At 41.1% G+C, this 18,185-nt stretch overlaps 1 protein-coding gene and 1 long non-coding RNA gene across 2 annotated transcripts in view; one reads left to right on the top strand and one right to left on the bottom strand.

Annotated features, from left to right (window-relative positions):
- Positions 1-18,185, top strand: part of LOC125982742 (uncharacterized) — a 34,254-nt gene that overhangs the window by 11,162 nt on the left and 4,907 nt on the right. The window lies entirely within an intron of this gene.
- Positions 1-18,185, bottom strand: part of spns2 (SPNS lysolipid transporter 2, sphingosine-1-phosphate) — a 35,101-nt gene that overhangs the window by 9,065 nt on the left and 7,851 nt on the right. Inside the window, exons 2-8 of the mRNA XM_049743730.1 lie at positions 15,979-16,044; positions 7,213-7,349; positions 5,348-5,499; positions 4,464-4,530; positions 2,059-2,201; positions 978-1,139; positions 721-910 (exon numbers count right to left, since the gene is read on the bottom strand). Of these exons, the coding sequence (XP_049599687.1) occupies positions 721-910; positions 978-1,139; positions 2,059-2,201; positions 4,464-4,530; positions 5,348-5,499; positions 7,213-7,349; positions 15,979-16,044 (917 nt within the window). The remainder of the gene's footprint in view (positions 1-720; positions 911-977; positions 1,140-2,058; positions 2,202-4,463; positions 4,531-5,347; positions 5,500-7,212; positions 7,350-15,978; positions 16,045-18,185) is intronic.

Below are 18,185 nucleotides of genomic sequence, written 5' to 3' on the forward strand. Positions count from 1 at the left end.
TTCAAATTCCCAAAGGAGTTGAATCACCTGTTTTGCTATCTTGGCACATTTGCAGATTTTTCGATGCTGTTTTTAAAAAACAAACGTCTTTCTAGCATAGCAAAGTGTTGAAAATAATTTCCTGTTCCTTTGTGTCTGATAAGCTTGAGAAATAAGTCTGGCCTGCCACAGTTCATTGTTTAATGCGAGCTGCACCCTTTCCGACGTGCAAATTCTGTCTTTAGGCTTTAAGACGCATAACCTTTGGTCCGTTCTCTGGCATCAACCATTTTTTTTGTGTGCTAAGACTTCCACTTTTAATTGCCAACTGCACTAAAATATGAATATTTATTTTGCTATCTGTTAAACCAGGGGTGTCAAACTCATTTTTTCCCGGGCTACATTGTAGTCATAGCTTCTTTCGGAGGGCCATTATGACTGTCAACCCAAATAAATGTATGAGCACCTCATATTATATACAGTAAAAGCTACAAAACAAACTCTTTTTCAAATCAGACGAGTAAAAACTGGTCAAATATTTAAAAAAAACATATCAAAAGTGAAGACAATTTGCAATTCTAGTAATGACACGAATTTGATGCACAATTTGTCTTCACGGGCCACATAAAATGATGTGGCGGGCCGTATCTGGCCCCCGGCCTTGAGTTTGACACCTGTGGATTAAACGGTGCAAATACAAGCAAGCATTTTCTTTCCCCGCATGTTGCACGAGACTCTTACGTAAGCTCCTATGATGTTCTTCTTCGCCACCACAAAAATAAGGCAGATGAAGATGGCTGAGCCCAGCATGCTGACAGCGCACACCAGGGGGTCGGCTCGCTCCGTCTTCTTCCGACATAGGCGTGTGGTGGCGGCCCCGATCAGCACGCCCAGCAGGCCCGTGATGCACGTGATTGCCCCAAAGATGAGACTGGTTGACAGAAGAAGAAAAGGGATTATTGATTCTGCTCGGGAACATTTCATTTTTTGTCTTTCACCTCTCGGTGCTGCTGCAGATTTCTTTGTTGCCGCACGGTTCCGCAGTCGCAGTTTTCTGCACCACCTGAGCTCTGGCAAGGTAGATGGGAATCCACATCCCGAACGCGCCCGTAGCAAAGGAAACGGCGGCAGACGCCAAGGATGAGAACACGTAGCTCCGACTGGACATTTAAAAAAAAAAAAAAAAAAAAACACAGAAAGAGACAGGTCAATAGTTTTAGTGTCTATGAAAACAGTGTGTTAGATCCAAATTACCGTATTTTCCGGACTATATGGCGCACCTAAGACCCTAAAATTTTCTCAAAAGCCGACAGTGCGCCTTATAGTCCGGTGCGCCTTATATATGGACCAAATTCCTAAATTTAAACTGGCCCGAGGCATTGTGTCATGAAATCAATCATAAGTGGCCCGCTGAAGACTATGAATCATGAATAGAAAAGACTATGGATCATTATTTTGTGATTATAAAGTAATTTGTTGCATCTGAAGGTCAAATAAAAAAGATAAAATGGAGAATGATTTGATTTGGATTAAAAATCTGACATGATGCATTAATGGTGCGCCTTATAGTCCGGTGCACCTTATAGTCCGTAGAATACGGTATTAGAGAGTAATTTTGATGAATATTTTTTAGATTTAATAAATGTCTATGTTAAGTAGTAATAAAATGAAATGCAACTCCACTTGACAGTTTAATGTTGGAGGCAAAAATAACATGGTATTAAAAACACCTTCCAGAGTTACTGAATCGAAGATTGTGTCAGCCAACACTTAAACTCTTGCTCCGATCAAGAATAAGGTGCTTCACCTGCAATAAACCCCCTGGGCAAAGTCAACTTTATGTCTTGGAAAAAGCTATTTTAAGAAATGTGCCCAGCAAAGGTCAAGCCATGACAAAAGTGCACACATCCCGAGCGAGCGAGAGGCTGAGCGGCCTTCACTCACAGTCAAGCAGTGTTGCTGAATGGCGGCAAGTGATTGACAAAGACTCACTGTGTCTATCTGCTGTTGATTTCTAACAGCTTCTGTATTGCAAAAAATTATATTTTCATTTAAAACAGGAGATCCAAGTCATCTTACTTCTTAGCCAGCGCCTTCATGTCACACAACCATGACGTCCGGGTTTTGATTCGTCCTCCCATCTGGTCGGCACTTCCTCGCTTTGGCTCAGGCACAAAGAGCAGGATCAGGGTTGCTGCAGTCATCCCCAAAACCGGAGACACCTATGGGAACACTTGTATAAGGCCTCGCGGGATGCATAGTGAAGGCAGGATGGTTGCAGGACAAGGAATTGTGTGTTTAAAAGCTGAATGGATGCCCGCTGTGTTTGCCGATACGCTTGACATTCTAACTTTGAACACACGCTGCTTTTCTCTCTCAGTGCTGTCTGTGTGTTTGGCGACGTTTACATGGCTACATTGAAAGCCTGATCAGAATAAAAATGATTCTTGACACACCCAATTGGGAATATTCTAATCGGTTTGACCCCGTTACAATCAAGATATTGCGGATGAGAGGCCGATTAATAATACGATCGGCGTGCATAAAAACACAAATGATTGTAAATAGAAATTATGTTGGTTCAGATTCAAACGTAGCCATCTAACATGTAAAATCTTTTATTTATTTTTCCCGACGACTGTATTTGACTTCCTATTTTATTTACACTACAATAAGATACAATGCTTGTATACTGAATAATACAATGAATTTTTACTTACGCTCCACATGTATAATATAGCATAGTCTGCAGTTCATCAATTATGAAGCAGATGTGCGGGCGAGATTTACTCGACTGATGCAAAAGCAATTTAATCTTCCAGAGCAAATATTGTTTATATGATATAAGTAGCTCATGAAATGGCTTTCTAGGCATAAATTGCGTGGCGTGAAAAAGTGAGTGTCTCCGAGGCGGATGTAATGTGCTTTATTTTATTTATTTTTTCCCATCTCGGAGGTGTGAGGATTACATACGTTGATTATTTCCTTCTTTTGCGTCTTGTCATATCTGCAATTTTCACTGCAGCATGAATATTAATGAGGGGAATTTTATATGAGATGGACTAAGCCTGGATTTAATCAATTTTATACTTTGTATTTAATTTTTCTGCTGCTAAATTCTGATGTATGGATTCAAAAATTGTCTTTAGAATTATTCAGCAAGGCGCAGCAAAACCTTGAATCCCAAAGGGCCCATTACACGTTTCCTGTACGTATGGATGGTTGGCAATCCCACGTACGAGCGAGTGCCCTCCCCCCGCCTTCCTTTTAGCCAAACAAGGAAGGTCGCAGGAACACGGCGGGCAAAAACAAGCGGAAGCTCTGTCGAGTCATTTTTTACCGACAGCAGGATAGCGCCGTTGTTTCATGCCTTCATATTTGTTTTCCTCCCACATGCCGAGCCACTGACTAATTGGCTTTTGAATTGTTGTGTTAGAATGTCAGTGTGGCCACAGTGGAACAAACTGCCCTCTTTATTGTTATGTTTTTAACGTTCCACCAAGACCGGTTAGTATTGACTTCCTGTTTCCCTCCCCAAAGCCAGCAAACTACCTGTCATGTCCAGGAATCCGAAGAAATCCTTTGTGACCCGTCGAAGGAATGTTTCTTTTCCGCCTTTAAATGTCATTTGCTTCATTAGAGGAGTCACGGACTTACATTGTTTGGGCTTTTTTTAAAAATGACCTCCAAAGTCAGCCTCACCTAGGGAATCCTGTTTCACATTTAACCAGTTTGTTTCTCTTTTGAGTTGAGGTGAAGTAAAAAAACAAAGTAAATGTTTACACCAGGGGTGTCAAACTGATTTTTTTCGCGGGCTACATTGTAGTCATAACTTCTTTCGGAGGGCCATTATGACTGTCCACCCAAATAAATGTATCAGCACTTCATATTATATACAGTAATAGCTACAAAACAAACTCGTTTTCAAATCAGATGGGTAAAAACTGGTCAAATATTTAAAAAAATAGATATTAAAAGTGAAGACAATTTGCAATTCTAGTAATGACATGAATTTGATGCACAATTTGTCTTCGCGGGCCACATAAAATGATGTGGCGGACTGTATCTGACACCCGGGCCTTGAGTTTGACACCTGAATTTATATTTGGATGGTCTGTATTTTTTAAAAAAGTTGTTATAATATAATTTCTATTAGCCCCTCCTCCAAATGTTTTACATTTACAAGTTTGTTGACCCCGTGAGAATTTGTAGCATAGATGCCATTTTAAATCTTTCAAATTCTATTTTACAAACTTTTCTGAAGGATCGGAGTTGACGTCAACGCGTGAGTGACTTATTTTGCCTTTAGCGCGGTTTGCCCTGTCACTTCCTCACAACGTCCAGCCTTGTGTGCCCCCACTGTGTTTTTGACCCCTCTGAACCCGGATCTACGCCGGCCCCAACCACAGCCCCGCAGGAGGGGCACTAAATCCGTCCTTGTGTGGGTTTGTTTGTGTGTATAATGCAGCAGTTGATGGCCTTACCCTCAATGCCCAGTGCCAGTCTCCTGCAGCTACCTTGGCGCTGGTGCCCAGGATGTAACCCAATCCGCTGCAGGAAAAAAAACACAAGTGCCGATGATGCCACTGACACATGGATGTCATTTCTATATCAAGTGTATGACTCATCGGTCTGACTTTGCTCACTGTGTTTGTTTTCCATCCTTTCAATGTAGCAATAAACACATCCTGCTCGCATAGCGGCCTCATTAAAGACTGTATTTGAAGTTGATGGAGACGCTAGTTGCAACTGGGCTGATTGGCTAATTGCCCTATTTGTAGGGAGTCGTAAATAGCTCATTTTCAGGAGAACATAGAAAATTAATGGAATGAATGCCAATCAGTGTTTAATGGGAAAAATAACCTCCAAATTCACTGAGGACAAAAGACCAATCTAATTCTAGAGAGCATACAACACGATCAATAAAGTATAAATCAAAACCCGGTACGAGAGAGTCCACTTACAAAAGATGGATTTGAATGAGGTTGTTATTTCAATGAAATATTACAGCACACGGTTCTCCTTCTTTGAGCGACTTTTCCATTTGTCTGCATTCTGCTCCGCACTGTTCTGTTCATAATGTTAAACCCCAAAGGGGTTTTTCGGTGCTCCATCCACCGGTCCATTCATCTTTTATCACTCTGCTTTGTTTACTCTCTCCCTGTGGTCCTTTTTCTCATTGAGGGCTGCAGATTTGCGCTTAAAATGTCTCCAATTCCCACACCCACCTCAATATATTTAAAGTACTGCATTCTTGTGTGGTAGATGTTAGTGCAGCTGTATCAAGGTAAAAAACTTTTGAGTCTGACCTTCATTACATGTCCTAATTGATCCCTGGACACGAGAGTGAGATGTTTCTGTCGCTCACCTTCCCAAGGGGATGGCCAGGTAGAAGAAAGAGAGCATCATGGTACGCTTGTTATTGGTGAACAAGTCTCCAATGATGGTGGGGGAGATGGACGAGTAGCTGGACTCTCCAATGCCCACCAGGCCGCGGGAGAGCACAAACAACCAGTAGTACTGCGCAGAGACAATAAAAATGGAAGAAATGATTCATTTGTTCATGAAAATTCTTGTGACAAATGATCTCAGAATATTGAATCCATGTGGAAATGGCATAATATCAAATATTTCCTAGTTGTGGAGTCGCTATTGGCCACCCCTGGTCACCATGTAGCTCCGCCCCTGGAGAATAAGCTATAAAATAATTAAAATAAATTAAATTTGGCACCCTTTCAGACATGATAAACTGATAAAAGTGTAATTAAATGGCTTAAGGAGTGGTCATAGGGGCATCTGTGTGGGCACCTGTTTCCATGGCAACACTATCTGGAAAGATACAGTACTCCTGCGTCTGTAATACAAAAATAAATCCTTCTTTCTAATGTCACTCATCTAATCCAATGATTAACAGTGAGAGAGAAATTTAATTTTGCAGTGCTGCTACAATATTAGCATTTTGGTGTCATTAGGAATTGAAGTGGCCTAAGCACACTCCAAAAATGTGACTGAGGAGTGCTTCCTCAATTCAACAGCAGTACTTCATTTCTTCTCAGCCCCTTAAGTCGCCTGGCTGCATTTCCCCGCTCAGGCAAATAAAAGACTGCCATCTTGTCTCCACCCTCCTGAGACGTCTATGCTGTCATTTCTTTCTGACCAGCTCCCACTCAAAGCAGTGAAGCCAATAATGCTGGTCTGCAGAAATTGAGTGCTTCAGCTTTTCAAGCTGTGTGTGGCTGCCAGTCAAATGGCACACATTAGCTCTTTTCAATACCTTGAATCTTGGCGGTGATGTATTCATCAATGCCGATTTGCTTGGGTGACCTTCCTCCCGTCTGCAGTTTCCGATATACTACTTTGTATCATTTCAACTGTTGCGACTTTCATTTTCATTAGCTACGATTTTTATCGTGTGGTCAATTTGTATTGATGCTATTCAAAAAACTTTGTTGCGCTTTTAGGGGATCCAATCCTATATGGCACAGGTGTCAAACTCAAGGCCCGTGGGCCAGATACGGCCCGCCACATCATTTTATGTGGCCCGCGAAGACAAATTGTGCATGAAATTCGTGTGTCATTACTAGAATTGCAAATTGTCTTCACTTTTAATATCATTTTTTAAAAATATTTGACCAGTTTTTACTCATCTGATTTGAAAAAGTTATTTGTCAGTTTGTTTTGTAGCTTTTACTGTATATAATATGAGGTGCTCATACATTCATTTGGGTTGAAAGTCATAATGGCCCTCCGAAAGAAGCTATGACTACAATGCGGCCCGCGAAAAAAATGAGTTTGACACCCCTGCTATATGGTGATTGATCCCTTATTGATTTGCCATATGATTAAGCCTTGGTGGAGGTCTTGCACATTTATTTCCAAGCGCTCCTATTACAATGTTGTCTGCCTGCACATGAAGCCTTTTGCTCTAGAACTTAATCTCCCCATGTAATTGCTCCTGAGAGTCATGTTATTGTTGAATGCACACAAAGGTTTTTAAAGATATCAAAACAAACTGTCAAGGGGTACTTAAACTGCCGTCTTATCTTCTAAAGTCTCGTAACCGAGACCAAGCGTCGGCCTGGCTTAATTGGATGGCGGGCAAAGATGTAAAAACTGCCAACGCGGTTACGCCAAGCGTGACATTTCATTTCCCTGCTTTCAATAAAAGCGTATCCACGATAATGAGCTTGTCTGGGATACGAGCTAACATGTCCCGCCATTGTTTTGTCGTACCTCTTTGCTGATGAAGGAGCTCAACAGCGTAACGGTGGACCAAAAAAAAATGCCGCAGCTCAGGATGGCCTTTCTGTTGAAACGGTCGCCCAGGTAACCGAAGATGGGAGCTGCCACCATGAAGCTGCAGATGAACACTGTGACAGGAAAAGACAAAGAAATGACACATTACAAAATATTGCTTTGTGCCCTGCGGCTTATTTCCCACTGGTCATAAATAATTCCGCCAACTTTTTACAACTTCCCAGTCAAGGTCCCATTAGTGCTTTAAAACGTGTTGACTAATTGCTCAGCTGCAGTGAGGCCGCCCTCGTTTTCTGGCTTTTTCGTCAATATTTACGAGCAGGACCAGACGGACGCAAATAGATCTTGCGGATTTTGCATTTTTAATCCACTCACGCTGACTTTGGGAGTCTTTGTGGTGCAGAAAGGACAGAGAGGTTGCTCTTGACAGCAGTGGGAGAGCAAAGGAGGCAGGCTGCTGTTTTGACACATTGTCAGCATAAAGATGTGGTGGGTGGAGTGTGTGTGTGTGTGTGTGTGTGTGTGTGTGTGTGTGTGTGTGGTGGGGGGGGGGGACGTTATATAAGAGCCACGCATCCCGGCCGCACAGGATAAGGGGAGGAATCCGATTATGTCAACATGTGATATGGCAGAAAGAGAAATGGATGTCCTTTTACCTTTTATGAAAAAAAAGCATTCATCCATTCATTCTCCCAACCACTTTTCCTCAGGGTCAAAGGTGAGCCGGATTAAAATATAAAACTATCAGAAAAAAAAACTGTTTTGATGAAGTGTAATTAGAATGAGAGTCACGTACACACACTCCTCTCCCATGTGAGATTTTACTAAACTGTGGGCAGAAAGTGTTCGACCCAGTTTAGCAGCTAGTCAAAAAACACACACCTGATCATCAATGGAGAATCCTTGCATCTTTATTCCCTGCGACTTTGTTGCAATGTCCGCACGTCGGAGCAAACTCGGGCACCTTGACACGGTTCTCACAATTATTCAGTGTTAACCTCGTTGCTTGTTTTCAAAGCACACCTCAAAGCTTTTTAATGTGTGGAAAAGGAATCGAACGACGCTGTCTGCTCCGGAGTCGATTTGGATTGATTTCAGTTGACGTGTACCTAAATCCAACGTGCTCATTTTCACACTGGGGTTATTTGGAAATAAAACTAGTTTCTGTTGTTAGCTTAGTACTGAAAAGATCAGCAACACATTCATAAAAAAAAATATATTACAGTTTGACAAGGCAGATAAAAAAAATTTACAGCACAAACTGAGCAATTGATAAAATATATATATATATATATTAGTTTGACAAGGCAGATTATTTTTTTTTTACAGCAGAAATTGGGCAAGTCTTAATAATATTCAAAATTGATTTATAGTATTTTAGAAATTGTCTGTTTAGGTGTACACAGCTAATTCAACTCCGAGAAATAAGTGTAAAGTTAGTTTAATTTTTATAATAGCATAAGCCCATTTGTTGACAGGGTCACATTCTCTCAGTGGACGACGTATGACGTCAAATAAGCAAGAACCCTTAAACGGTTAACACGCATAAAATGCTCCCCGTCCGCCCAAGCCACATTCCACCTTGTCCACCAGTGCCTTTCCTGTTTACTCAATCTAACGGGACACATCCCCATTTTTGTTTGATCTTAACAAAGCTTTTAGAGATACGTCCCCAATCTCAAGTAAAAATAGTAAATGTGTAATGTAAATGTGGTCGCAAAACCCAAACAGTTGTGTGGATGTTTATACAGCTGCCCCGATGAGAGAAAGAAAATTTTTGATGATCTCAAAAAGTCTTCATTATAATTTAAGGTGAGCATGATTGGTGGAGAATCTTACGCGCAAAAATATGGGAAATCCTGTTCTTGTTTTAATTGACTATAAAACCTCAGGAGGTGCCTCACCCTTATATACAATACAAGCCACAGATGATCAGATCTTTCTGTTTATGAGTGTGTCAAGGTGTGTTTTGTTTATTCACCAAACCTTGCGCAAACACATTTGCCTGTGATACATGAGACTCACCTGTACTTGCCTTAAAAGGCAGTAGTTTAGTTTGATAAAAGTGGAACTAGCAAACACAAAGGGGACAGACGGCATTATGTCTGTCGCTTTTCCCATTTCCAAACAGGCCTTTGAAATAAAAAAGATTTGTGTTTCTGCTCAGCTGCTTTTCTGGTGTTTTTATGAACACTGGCCAAACTGCTTTGGATACACATTTGATTATGTACAAAGGCCATCACAGAGTGAATAAAAAAAGAATGCTAACAATTATAGTGCGTAACTGGAACTGGTTGTAAGATTGTGATCTAAATAATTTTGCTTATTTTTTTAAATCGTTTTTTAATGTTTGTATTTATCTTTTATTGTATTTGCTATGTATATTTTGTTCCTTTTATTTCCATATATTTTTTAATTAAAATTTTCAAATATATTTTTTATATATATATATATATATATATATATATAGATATAGATATAGATATAGATATAGATATAGATATAGATATAGATATAGAGAGAGAGAGATGGATAGATATTTTTGAATCATTTTTTAATGTTAATATTTATTTTTATTCTGTTTATGTATATTTTGTTCTTTTTATTTCCAAATAAATTTTTTTTAATAAAAAAAAAATCAAATTACTATATATTTTAGACTTGCTTATATTTTCACTTTTATTTATTTACTATTTTGAATTTTAAGAGTTTTGGTTCTGCAATGCAGAAGAAAATATTAAATCTATGTATGGGCCTCGATACTCATCCAGTTCATACCGTGTGGTAACATGCAAGTGAGACCATAAAATTTTAAATCAGGGAAGGACAGAGAAATTGAGAGCTAACAGTAAGGGGAGAAAAATTCCTTTAGCCACATTTTCCATTCCATATTTTATTTTTTAGAACCACAGTGACATTTAATAGGTCCCAGCTAGGAAAATGCCACCTATCCACAAAGTTGAAAGTACTTTGGATCTTTTAGCTGTGTAACCTGACAATCAAGACGGTCAAAGCGAGGGCGGACAGCTGAAGGAATTTGACCAGAGAGGAGTAAAGAAAGACACATGCAATAATACGCAGGTCCGTACATGTCTGCAGGCTAGACGCTGTCAATCAGTGCCATTTTTAGTCACATTGTCCTGTTCACAGCCTGTTTTTGTGTCACCGCTTATCCCGTCACAAATTCTTCCGTGAATACCGAAGCTTTCCACTCTCGCAGTCGTGACGAGGTTATCAGCATGCTGCAGCGGGAGTTGTTTGGATGACGAGAAAAGGATGTGTGTGTCTTCTGTTTGTATAATGAGATGTGCGACTGCTTTCACTCTTGGATTGTTTATTTTAAAAAATGAAAAATGTATAATAGGGATGGGCAACTGCTGGCGTGCGATTGATTTTCAATTTTCAGGGTGATTTATTTTTACCTACTACTAGTTCGATACCATTTTCAAGGATTTTCAATATATATATATTTTTAATTTAGTCCACGCTTTACTTTAAGTTGTAATATCACCTTTCACCACTAGATGGCTTAGTTACACTTGCACCGGGTGCTACACTGCCCTAACGTTATAAGATCTAATAATTTCTTGCAGATTTGACCATTTTTATAAAAGACAGGCCATTGCAGTGGAGAAAAAAAAAATCAATGTGGTTATTTTGTTGTTTGCTTCAAACCCTTTGTTGTTCAATAGCGGATCTAATCCACATGTATTAAGGAATGTACTCTGAGAAATGAAAAGCATTTTGCATATTTGACATAAAAGGCCATTTATGCACATATAGTCAATGAAACAAGTGAGATTCCACTATTGCTATTCTGGGCGACATCTGCTTGTAACCATGGCGACGCTATGTAAAGCTGTTAACTTTTACACAGGCCTTGAAAAGCACGCTTATTATCACCCCCGTCAATACTGTGCAGACAAAAGGGATGTTCTGAAGCAGAAATTCTACAGACACCTTGATCAATTTAAAAAACTCGTACAAGCAACACACATTGAACTTTGGTGTGAATTTGCGTGTGAATGCTCGTGTGTGTGCGGATAGTTCCAGATGGCACTATAAACGAGAAGACACAGCGGGCAATTTTATACGCATGGGCATTTTGAATGAAATCAAAATAGCCAAGTAGGTTTCCCGCTACTGCTCTTGTGAAACGTAGCTTGGCTGAAGGGTGTGTAAATATATTGCTGTTTATTTTGGGTCCGGGGCCTCATAAAAGCCACCGTGGTTTTTCTCTTTACCTTTTTTCACGGTAAAATTAGCATGAAGCCATTGCAAATGTTTGATTCCGTGAGTTTATATATCATATGAACAAAAGGTGTTGTGTGTTGTCAAGTGTACAGCTGGGAGTATATTTCTTCCTCTAATGATTAATGGGACTGCCCATGGCGGCTGTGACACTTCCATTTGGACATTCACACATATCAGGCTACTGCCTTGGGGATTCCCCTTCATGTGGCGCCCCATGTATTCCTACATTCCTCAAATTTCTGATTACCACAAATTTACCCCTCAGTCCCCCTCTGCTCAGTCTCGAGCGGTGTTGGATTACCAATCTGGGAAGCCTGGGAAATACCTCTCTCTCGCCTGGATCTGAACAGTTAATTCCGAACAGAAGCCGCAGTCAAATACAGGCAAACTCCCACTTAAACCCTTTTTGATTGTATCCTATCTCGACGATTCTCCGAGTGGTTAGTCGGTGCGTGTCACAGCTGCCTGACTACCTGCTGCAGCTGGGGAGAATTACACGGCGCTCCGAAAAAGAAAAGCGTCTGGCTGCAACATCATCTTTTGCTTATTAGCAAGCACATATTGGAAGCAAATACACATGTGCTAAGAATAAAGAATAGGCTGCTGACAGGAAGTGAGATTCAATTCAAGTCCAGACTGCTATTCAAGGCTAGAGGAAGGCTGGCGTGGCAGAGAATAAAAAAAATATGCACTTAGGTGCAGCATGAAGAGTAAAAAAAAATATTCCCCGTAATGCACATTGGAGCAGCCGGCGTAATGACGGCAGGCGACCCTGCTTGTCTGAATTTGTGCAATCCTTGTTGTTACGCTAATGGATTATGAAACACACACAGACTATCCTTGACCTTCACTGTGCATTATAAAAGTCAAGTCCACGATTAACGAGAACGTTCTTGCGTGTGTGTTGGAAATTGATGTCTCAAAGGTGGGAGAGAAGTAATCAGTTCTCTTTTTAAGAGAAAAAAGAAGTGGAATAGTCATTAGCAGGTTGGTGTTACGGTTCTCATATTTATGAGTTTCTATCGGTTCTGGGTTAGCACGTTGTCCTCATTTTCAATTTAAACTGGGTGGTCAATCACCAGCTTTGTTATTGATTTGTCGACACAAAGTGAAAGGCGTTCCAATCATGGCCGACAGCTGCCTTCCCTTGAGATGTGGCCTAGAAAAATATAGACACATGCACGCAGGGTGATGTCGGTGAATCATCGGGTCATCGCTCTATTTTGGGCTCCGCCAAATAAATAAAAATAATGCCGACAATTAAGGTACATGTTTCTGGTACGCTCCTTTTGCCGTCATCACTGCAGCTCTCAAACTCTTCTAAGGTGACAACATGGCAAAGGACAGCTGCCAAACTGCTGATAGAGAAAGAGGGGGTACCAAGGGATAGTGACTGAAGCAAGAGACAAAATAGAAGCAGCTGTGATCCTTCAAAACAGCTGATCAAGCACAAGAGAAGATACAGGAATAACTTATTTTTTGCAAGTGAGTAACGAAAAGATTCCGAGAGCTTCTGATGACGCGTAGATCGGATGTGCATGGATGAGGGTTCCTCTAATCCAATTTATATCAATATATGAAAATAAATAAAATAAATAAAAATAATATACTCTATTTTCCGCACTATAAGGCGCACCGGATTATAAGGCGCACCTTCAATGAATGGCCCATTTTAAAACGTTGTCCATATATAAGGTGCACCGGATTATAAGGCGCACCTTCAATGAATGGCCCATTTAAAAATTTTGTCCACATATAAGACATATACATTTGCCCCGCAGGCCGGACTTTGGACACGCCTGCTGTAGTGGCTCAGTATTGGTCCATATATAAGGCGCACCTGATTATAAGGCGCACTGTCGGCTTTTGAGAAAATTGGAGGTTTTTAGGTGCGCCTTATAGTGCGGAAAATACGGTATTCAGAATATATTCGGAATATTTTTTATTATTTTTATTCATCAAAAAATTCCATTTTCACCTCGCAGTTTCTCAACGGCGCCTAAGTCTTAATATTTGGGCAGAGCTGGAGTGGCGAGTCGCCCCGAGCACCTGTGGCCTCATTCCTTAAGCTCACATAGCAGCCCAATGACAGACTGACACCATGTTATGAGCGGAGGGGCTTGTCATGTCATTTCGTGCGAGTGTGTGTGTGTAAATGATCGTATTACCGACAAGGTGGGCAGCCACACAGAATATGGCACAGACAGAATGTGAGCTGTTTTGAGCTGTGGCTCCTCATTAGGATTCTTCACATCCAGAATTGCTGAGCACGATATTGCTTTCATGCTCTGCCAGTGGATAATGACATCGTCGCCTTCTATTATGACGTTTTATTTCGGAATTGCCTCAAAGCATAAAATGTAGAAAGTCAGTCTGGTTAGGCTGGAAAGTCGGTTAAGTAAAGGTAATATCATCCAGGTGAACAAGCTTTTGCATTAACCTTTGGTGCCCTCCGTGCCCTCGGGACCGGGCCGGTTCACAGCTGCGCGAGTGCGTCACTCACCTCAGGCAGCCGGAGGGGCCATTAGAGCAGACCTGACATTTGCAGCGGGAGAGCTAAGAGCTCGTGCTGTTGTCTGACAAGTCCGGTGGGCTCAGGTGAGAGCATCTCGGGATTGTGACGGGCCTGAGAGCTCCAGGCTTAAACATCAATTTTTTTAACTAACTCTCACAAGAGATCTGAGCTCCCCGCCCAGGTGACACGTTTACAAATATAAAAAATAAAAATGGCTGCCAACCTCATGTCAATAAGGTTGGTCTCTTTTGGCAGAATAACAAAAAAGGAGAACTGCATCATCTCGTCGTATTGTTGTAGCAAGTTATCGGGATCCTTGTTAGTGATCCCCAAGGGGAAATTCTCTTTTCACTAAGAGGAGAGATATCATCGCAAATGTCTAGTTGAGGATTGGGTGTCTTGCTCAAGGGCACTTTAGCAACTCTCCTCTCTCCATCCTCTCAAATTCCCAAAGTCATTACAACGTACAAGGAAATGACTCGTACGCTGTGTTTGACTCTGAGAGCTTCCAAAACGTCTGCAGGTTCTCCAGCATTCTCTTTTTTCCGTTTCCTTTTTATTGAATCAACTTGCGGCGGAAATTAGAGTCAATACCTCAGTGGAAATGTTTGAATAGTTACTTAAGACTTATTTTTACACTCTGGAATTTAGTTGAATGAGACATCGCGTCCTTTCCTGCTTGGTGGTGGTTGAACCTCAGGTTCTTGCTCTATGACTGACTGGAACAAGATCTGCGGCAGGAACAAGAACTTTCCCGAAGGCATATCTGCCCTTTCAGCTCATTAAATGGACATGTACTGTTTTAGTTTGAATTGCATCATATGCATGTTCATTTTGTAGCCTGTCCAAGTGCCTGTCTAACACCTCCACGGTAGTTTGTGGTCCAAAGTGGGCGGAAGCTGCCATGACGGAGGTAGTGAGGAAGGAAAAAAGGCAGAACGTTTCTGGCTTGCAGGTGCTTACAGAGACTTGGATTGTTCTCTCAGGGGATAAAAAGTTGGGTGGACTGAACCAGAGGGACGTGAAAATACTGTAAACATATGCAGCGTGTATACATGCTGGGAGTCAACTCATGACATCACCTTCACACTTAGACTCCCCTTCAGATTACAAACATGAAGCATTCCACAGTCTGTTGTGAGAAAAGGTCGTCTGGGGATCAGGGGCCAAGCGGAGTCTGAGCTACCACAGGTCCAGGCAGGTCTTCTACTTTTAGACCGGTCGAGAGAGGTGAAGGGCAAATCAGGCATCTCTTTTTCACTCATGAAGAATGTGAGGTGCGTGTGTGCACAAGTGTGGATGTGTCAATAACCCCAATTATGGTCCAAAGTAAACAGAGTTAAGAATAAAAAGCTCCAGTGTTTTCCGCTTTCCTGTCACGATTTCATCCAAATGTGAAGGGGTGTGTTATTTTATTGAGGTTTGAAAAATGTTAGCGGCAAAAAAAATCGGGAGGCTAGAATGGAATTGGGTGAAAATTTGATTTAGAGGTGATGAAATGGCCCTTTCACTAGGGGGAAAAAAAAATAACAGACATGACCTAAGTGTTTTTTTCCTGGAGGATATTTTTGTCTTTAAGACACCATTCAGGTCACTCTTAGTTAGCTTAGGGAACATCAAGCATGGGAGGAAACACTGGGCTGTATTCTTGGCCTCAACGGGCCTTTGTGTACCCAAGTGATGGTGTTGAAATGACTCGGAGGCCACGCTGAGACAAGACTGGCTCCTGTCCTCCAATAAGAGGGCTTTGCATGCTATCTCCCGAAAAAAGGGGGATTCATTAGGACTGGAGGAAACCCTGCCCTAAACCCAAGTGGGCACACATCAAGGTTGCAAGCAGACTCCCAATTTGTGTTTTCCTTTCTTGCCATGAAGTGCGGCCTTGCAATCCGCTACTCGCAAAACACCCCATTAAAGCCACATTATGTAATATTTTTTTTTCAAATAAAACCTTTAGGCTGAGGGACACATACCTGTTTGCAACAAGGCGACCACGCTGTCGGATACCTCGAAATCCTTCTGGATGTCAAGCGCCACGCCTGCAAATAGGAAAACAAAATTTATTTTCAATAATTTGAAAAGTGATAGACATTTGGATGGATGGATAGCCTTAATTACGGGATTAATAGATGAGCAGAAATAGGACTTGAGTAATGAAGTGCTCGCTTAATGGACACAAACATCATTAGCGGTGGCCTGGGATAATTGGACAATTTGCGTTTTATGTCACTACACACGACGAGACGGCTCTGCAGGCGTCTGCGTGAGGTTAAATATAGCCGCCGGCTTCTATCGTGCCCACAGATGAACAGGCGTAACAGCCTTGTAGGTCTTTGAAGGCATCTTAAGACCAAGCACACTTTTGCAGAAATGGAGAAAATTCCAATAATGTGCACCTCCTCTCATCTCATCTCATCTGCAGCAAAGGCATGAACACCTTCTGACATGAAATATTTTTCCCTACGGTCTTCTAAAGCTCAAGTGAGGATTGCAACATGATTGCACCAAAATGAAACAGAGGCATGACTAATATTTTTAAAAAGCTGTCGGCTTGTGATCTTTCCCAGCCATGACCTCAAGAGTCCTGCAATAAATTACTTTTAAGCAGCAGCGGCATGCTAATGGTCATCTCCAGAGAAGGTGTGCAGGTCAACAACCAAGAGCGGCGATGCTGCTATTCTCAGCATTGACTTTGCTTCGTCATGCTTTGAAGAACTTTGAAAATACGTGGGCAGGTGCATTGTACGTGTGACTTCCTTCTCGAGTGACCTTATTTAACCCCGCTGCTCACATCCGAATTGTGGAAAGTGTATCTGAAACAGTACAAGAGTGTTTATCAGCACAGAGTCCCAAAATTTATTTGTACTTGTCAGTAATTAGGCCAGAAGAAGCCTTCGAAGTCGCGAGGGAGGGGCGTGGGGGGGGGATTCCTACGCCAGATGGTGGAGTGTCTCTCTTGGATGCACTCTACAGAAAATATTACAGGTAGGACTGGTTAATTGTAAGAAGCTGGAATGGAAACCAAAACTGCTGTGAATGAATGCGCTGTATAAACATCTAGTGAAACCTGTTCAAAAAGGGAAACGGTTAATAATGGATATGTGAATTTTTTTGAGTGGGTGTTTTTGCAGCAGATTCAAGTGCACCGAGCTGTGTAATCAACTGCGCTAATCTGTAACAGATTACAGAGAGCAAGTCGCTGTGGGTTCAGATCTCTGCTCTCACCATAAAGACCTTCAGAAAAGAAAAAAAAAATCTCTTTCCTTTCATTCAACTCGCTCCCTCCTAAGTTATTTGATCAATATTTTCCAGATCGATAGAAACGGATGACTTGTAGAACGTGATGAGGTAATACAAAGATGAACGGTAGCAGAGTACAGTTGCCATGGCGACGCTTGGTGGTCCAAAAAAGATAAAGGTCAAGTATCCACGGTGGAATTGAACTGTCTTTTTTTTTTCGATCCTTTCTGTTCAAGATTTGCTTATTCTTTCATCAACTGCCTCCCGTTAAAAAGGTTAGCTGAATGTGAGAAACTATCAAAACATTTTTGACACATTTTCAAACAGTATCAAATAACCACAAATCTCATTTAAACTAAGTTAATTAGTTTCTCACAGCTTGTGGGGTTTCTCATGCGTGTGTGTAAGCATGACGCAAAGCTAAAGCCATTGTAGGAATGTGGATCCACCTGATTGAACAGGAACTCCCATTTTTATTTTACACAGCAATGTACACTAACCAGCCATGATCAAATCTGTCATTCCCATCTCGTGTATTTTTCAGAAAAATATCAAAAAGATTTATGTTAAAATGTTTCACAGGATGGTATATGAGTGTTGATTTTGTTTTGATTTTAGAATTTAGTTTCATGTTTTGTATGTATGCTTGTGCTTCTAGACCAGGGGTGTCAAACAATTTTTTTTTCGCGGGCCGCATTGTAGTCATAGCTTCTTTCGGAGGGCCATTATGACTGTCAACCCAAATAAATTTATATATTATATACAGTAAAAGCTACAAAAAAACTGACAAATAACTCGTTTTCGAATCAGACTAGTAAAAACTGTTCAAATATAAAAAAAATATATATATTATTATGAGGGAAGACGATTTGTAATTCTAGTAATGACACGAAATTGATGCACAATTTGTCTTTGCGGGCCACATAAAATGATGTAGCGG

The sequence above is a fragment of the Syngnathus scovelli genome, chromosome 15 (assembly GCF_024217435.2).
Source record: "Syngnathus scovelli strain Florida chromosome 15, RoL_Ssco_1.2, whole genome shotgun sequence".
In the NCBI taxonomy this organism is placed as follows: domain Eukaryota; kingdom Metazoa; phylum Chordata; class Actinopteri; order Syngnathiformes; family Syngnathidae; genus Syngnathus; species Syngnathus scovelli.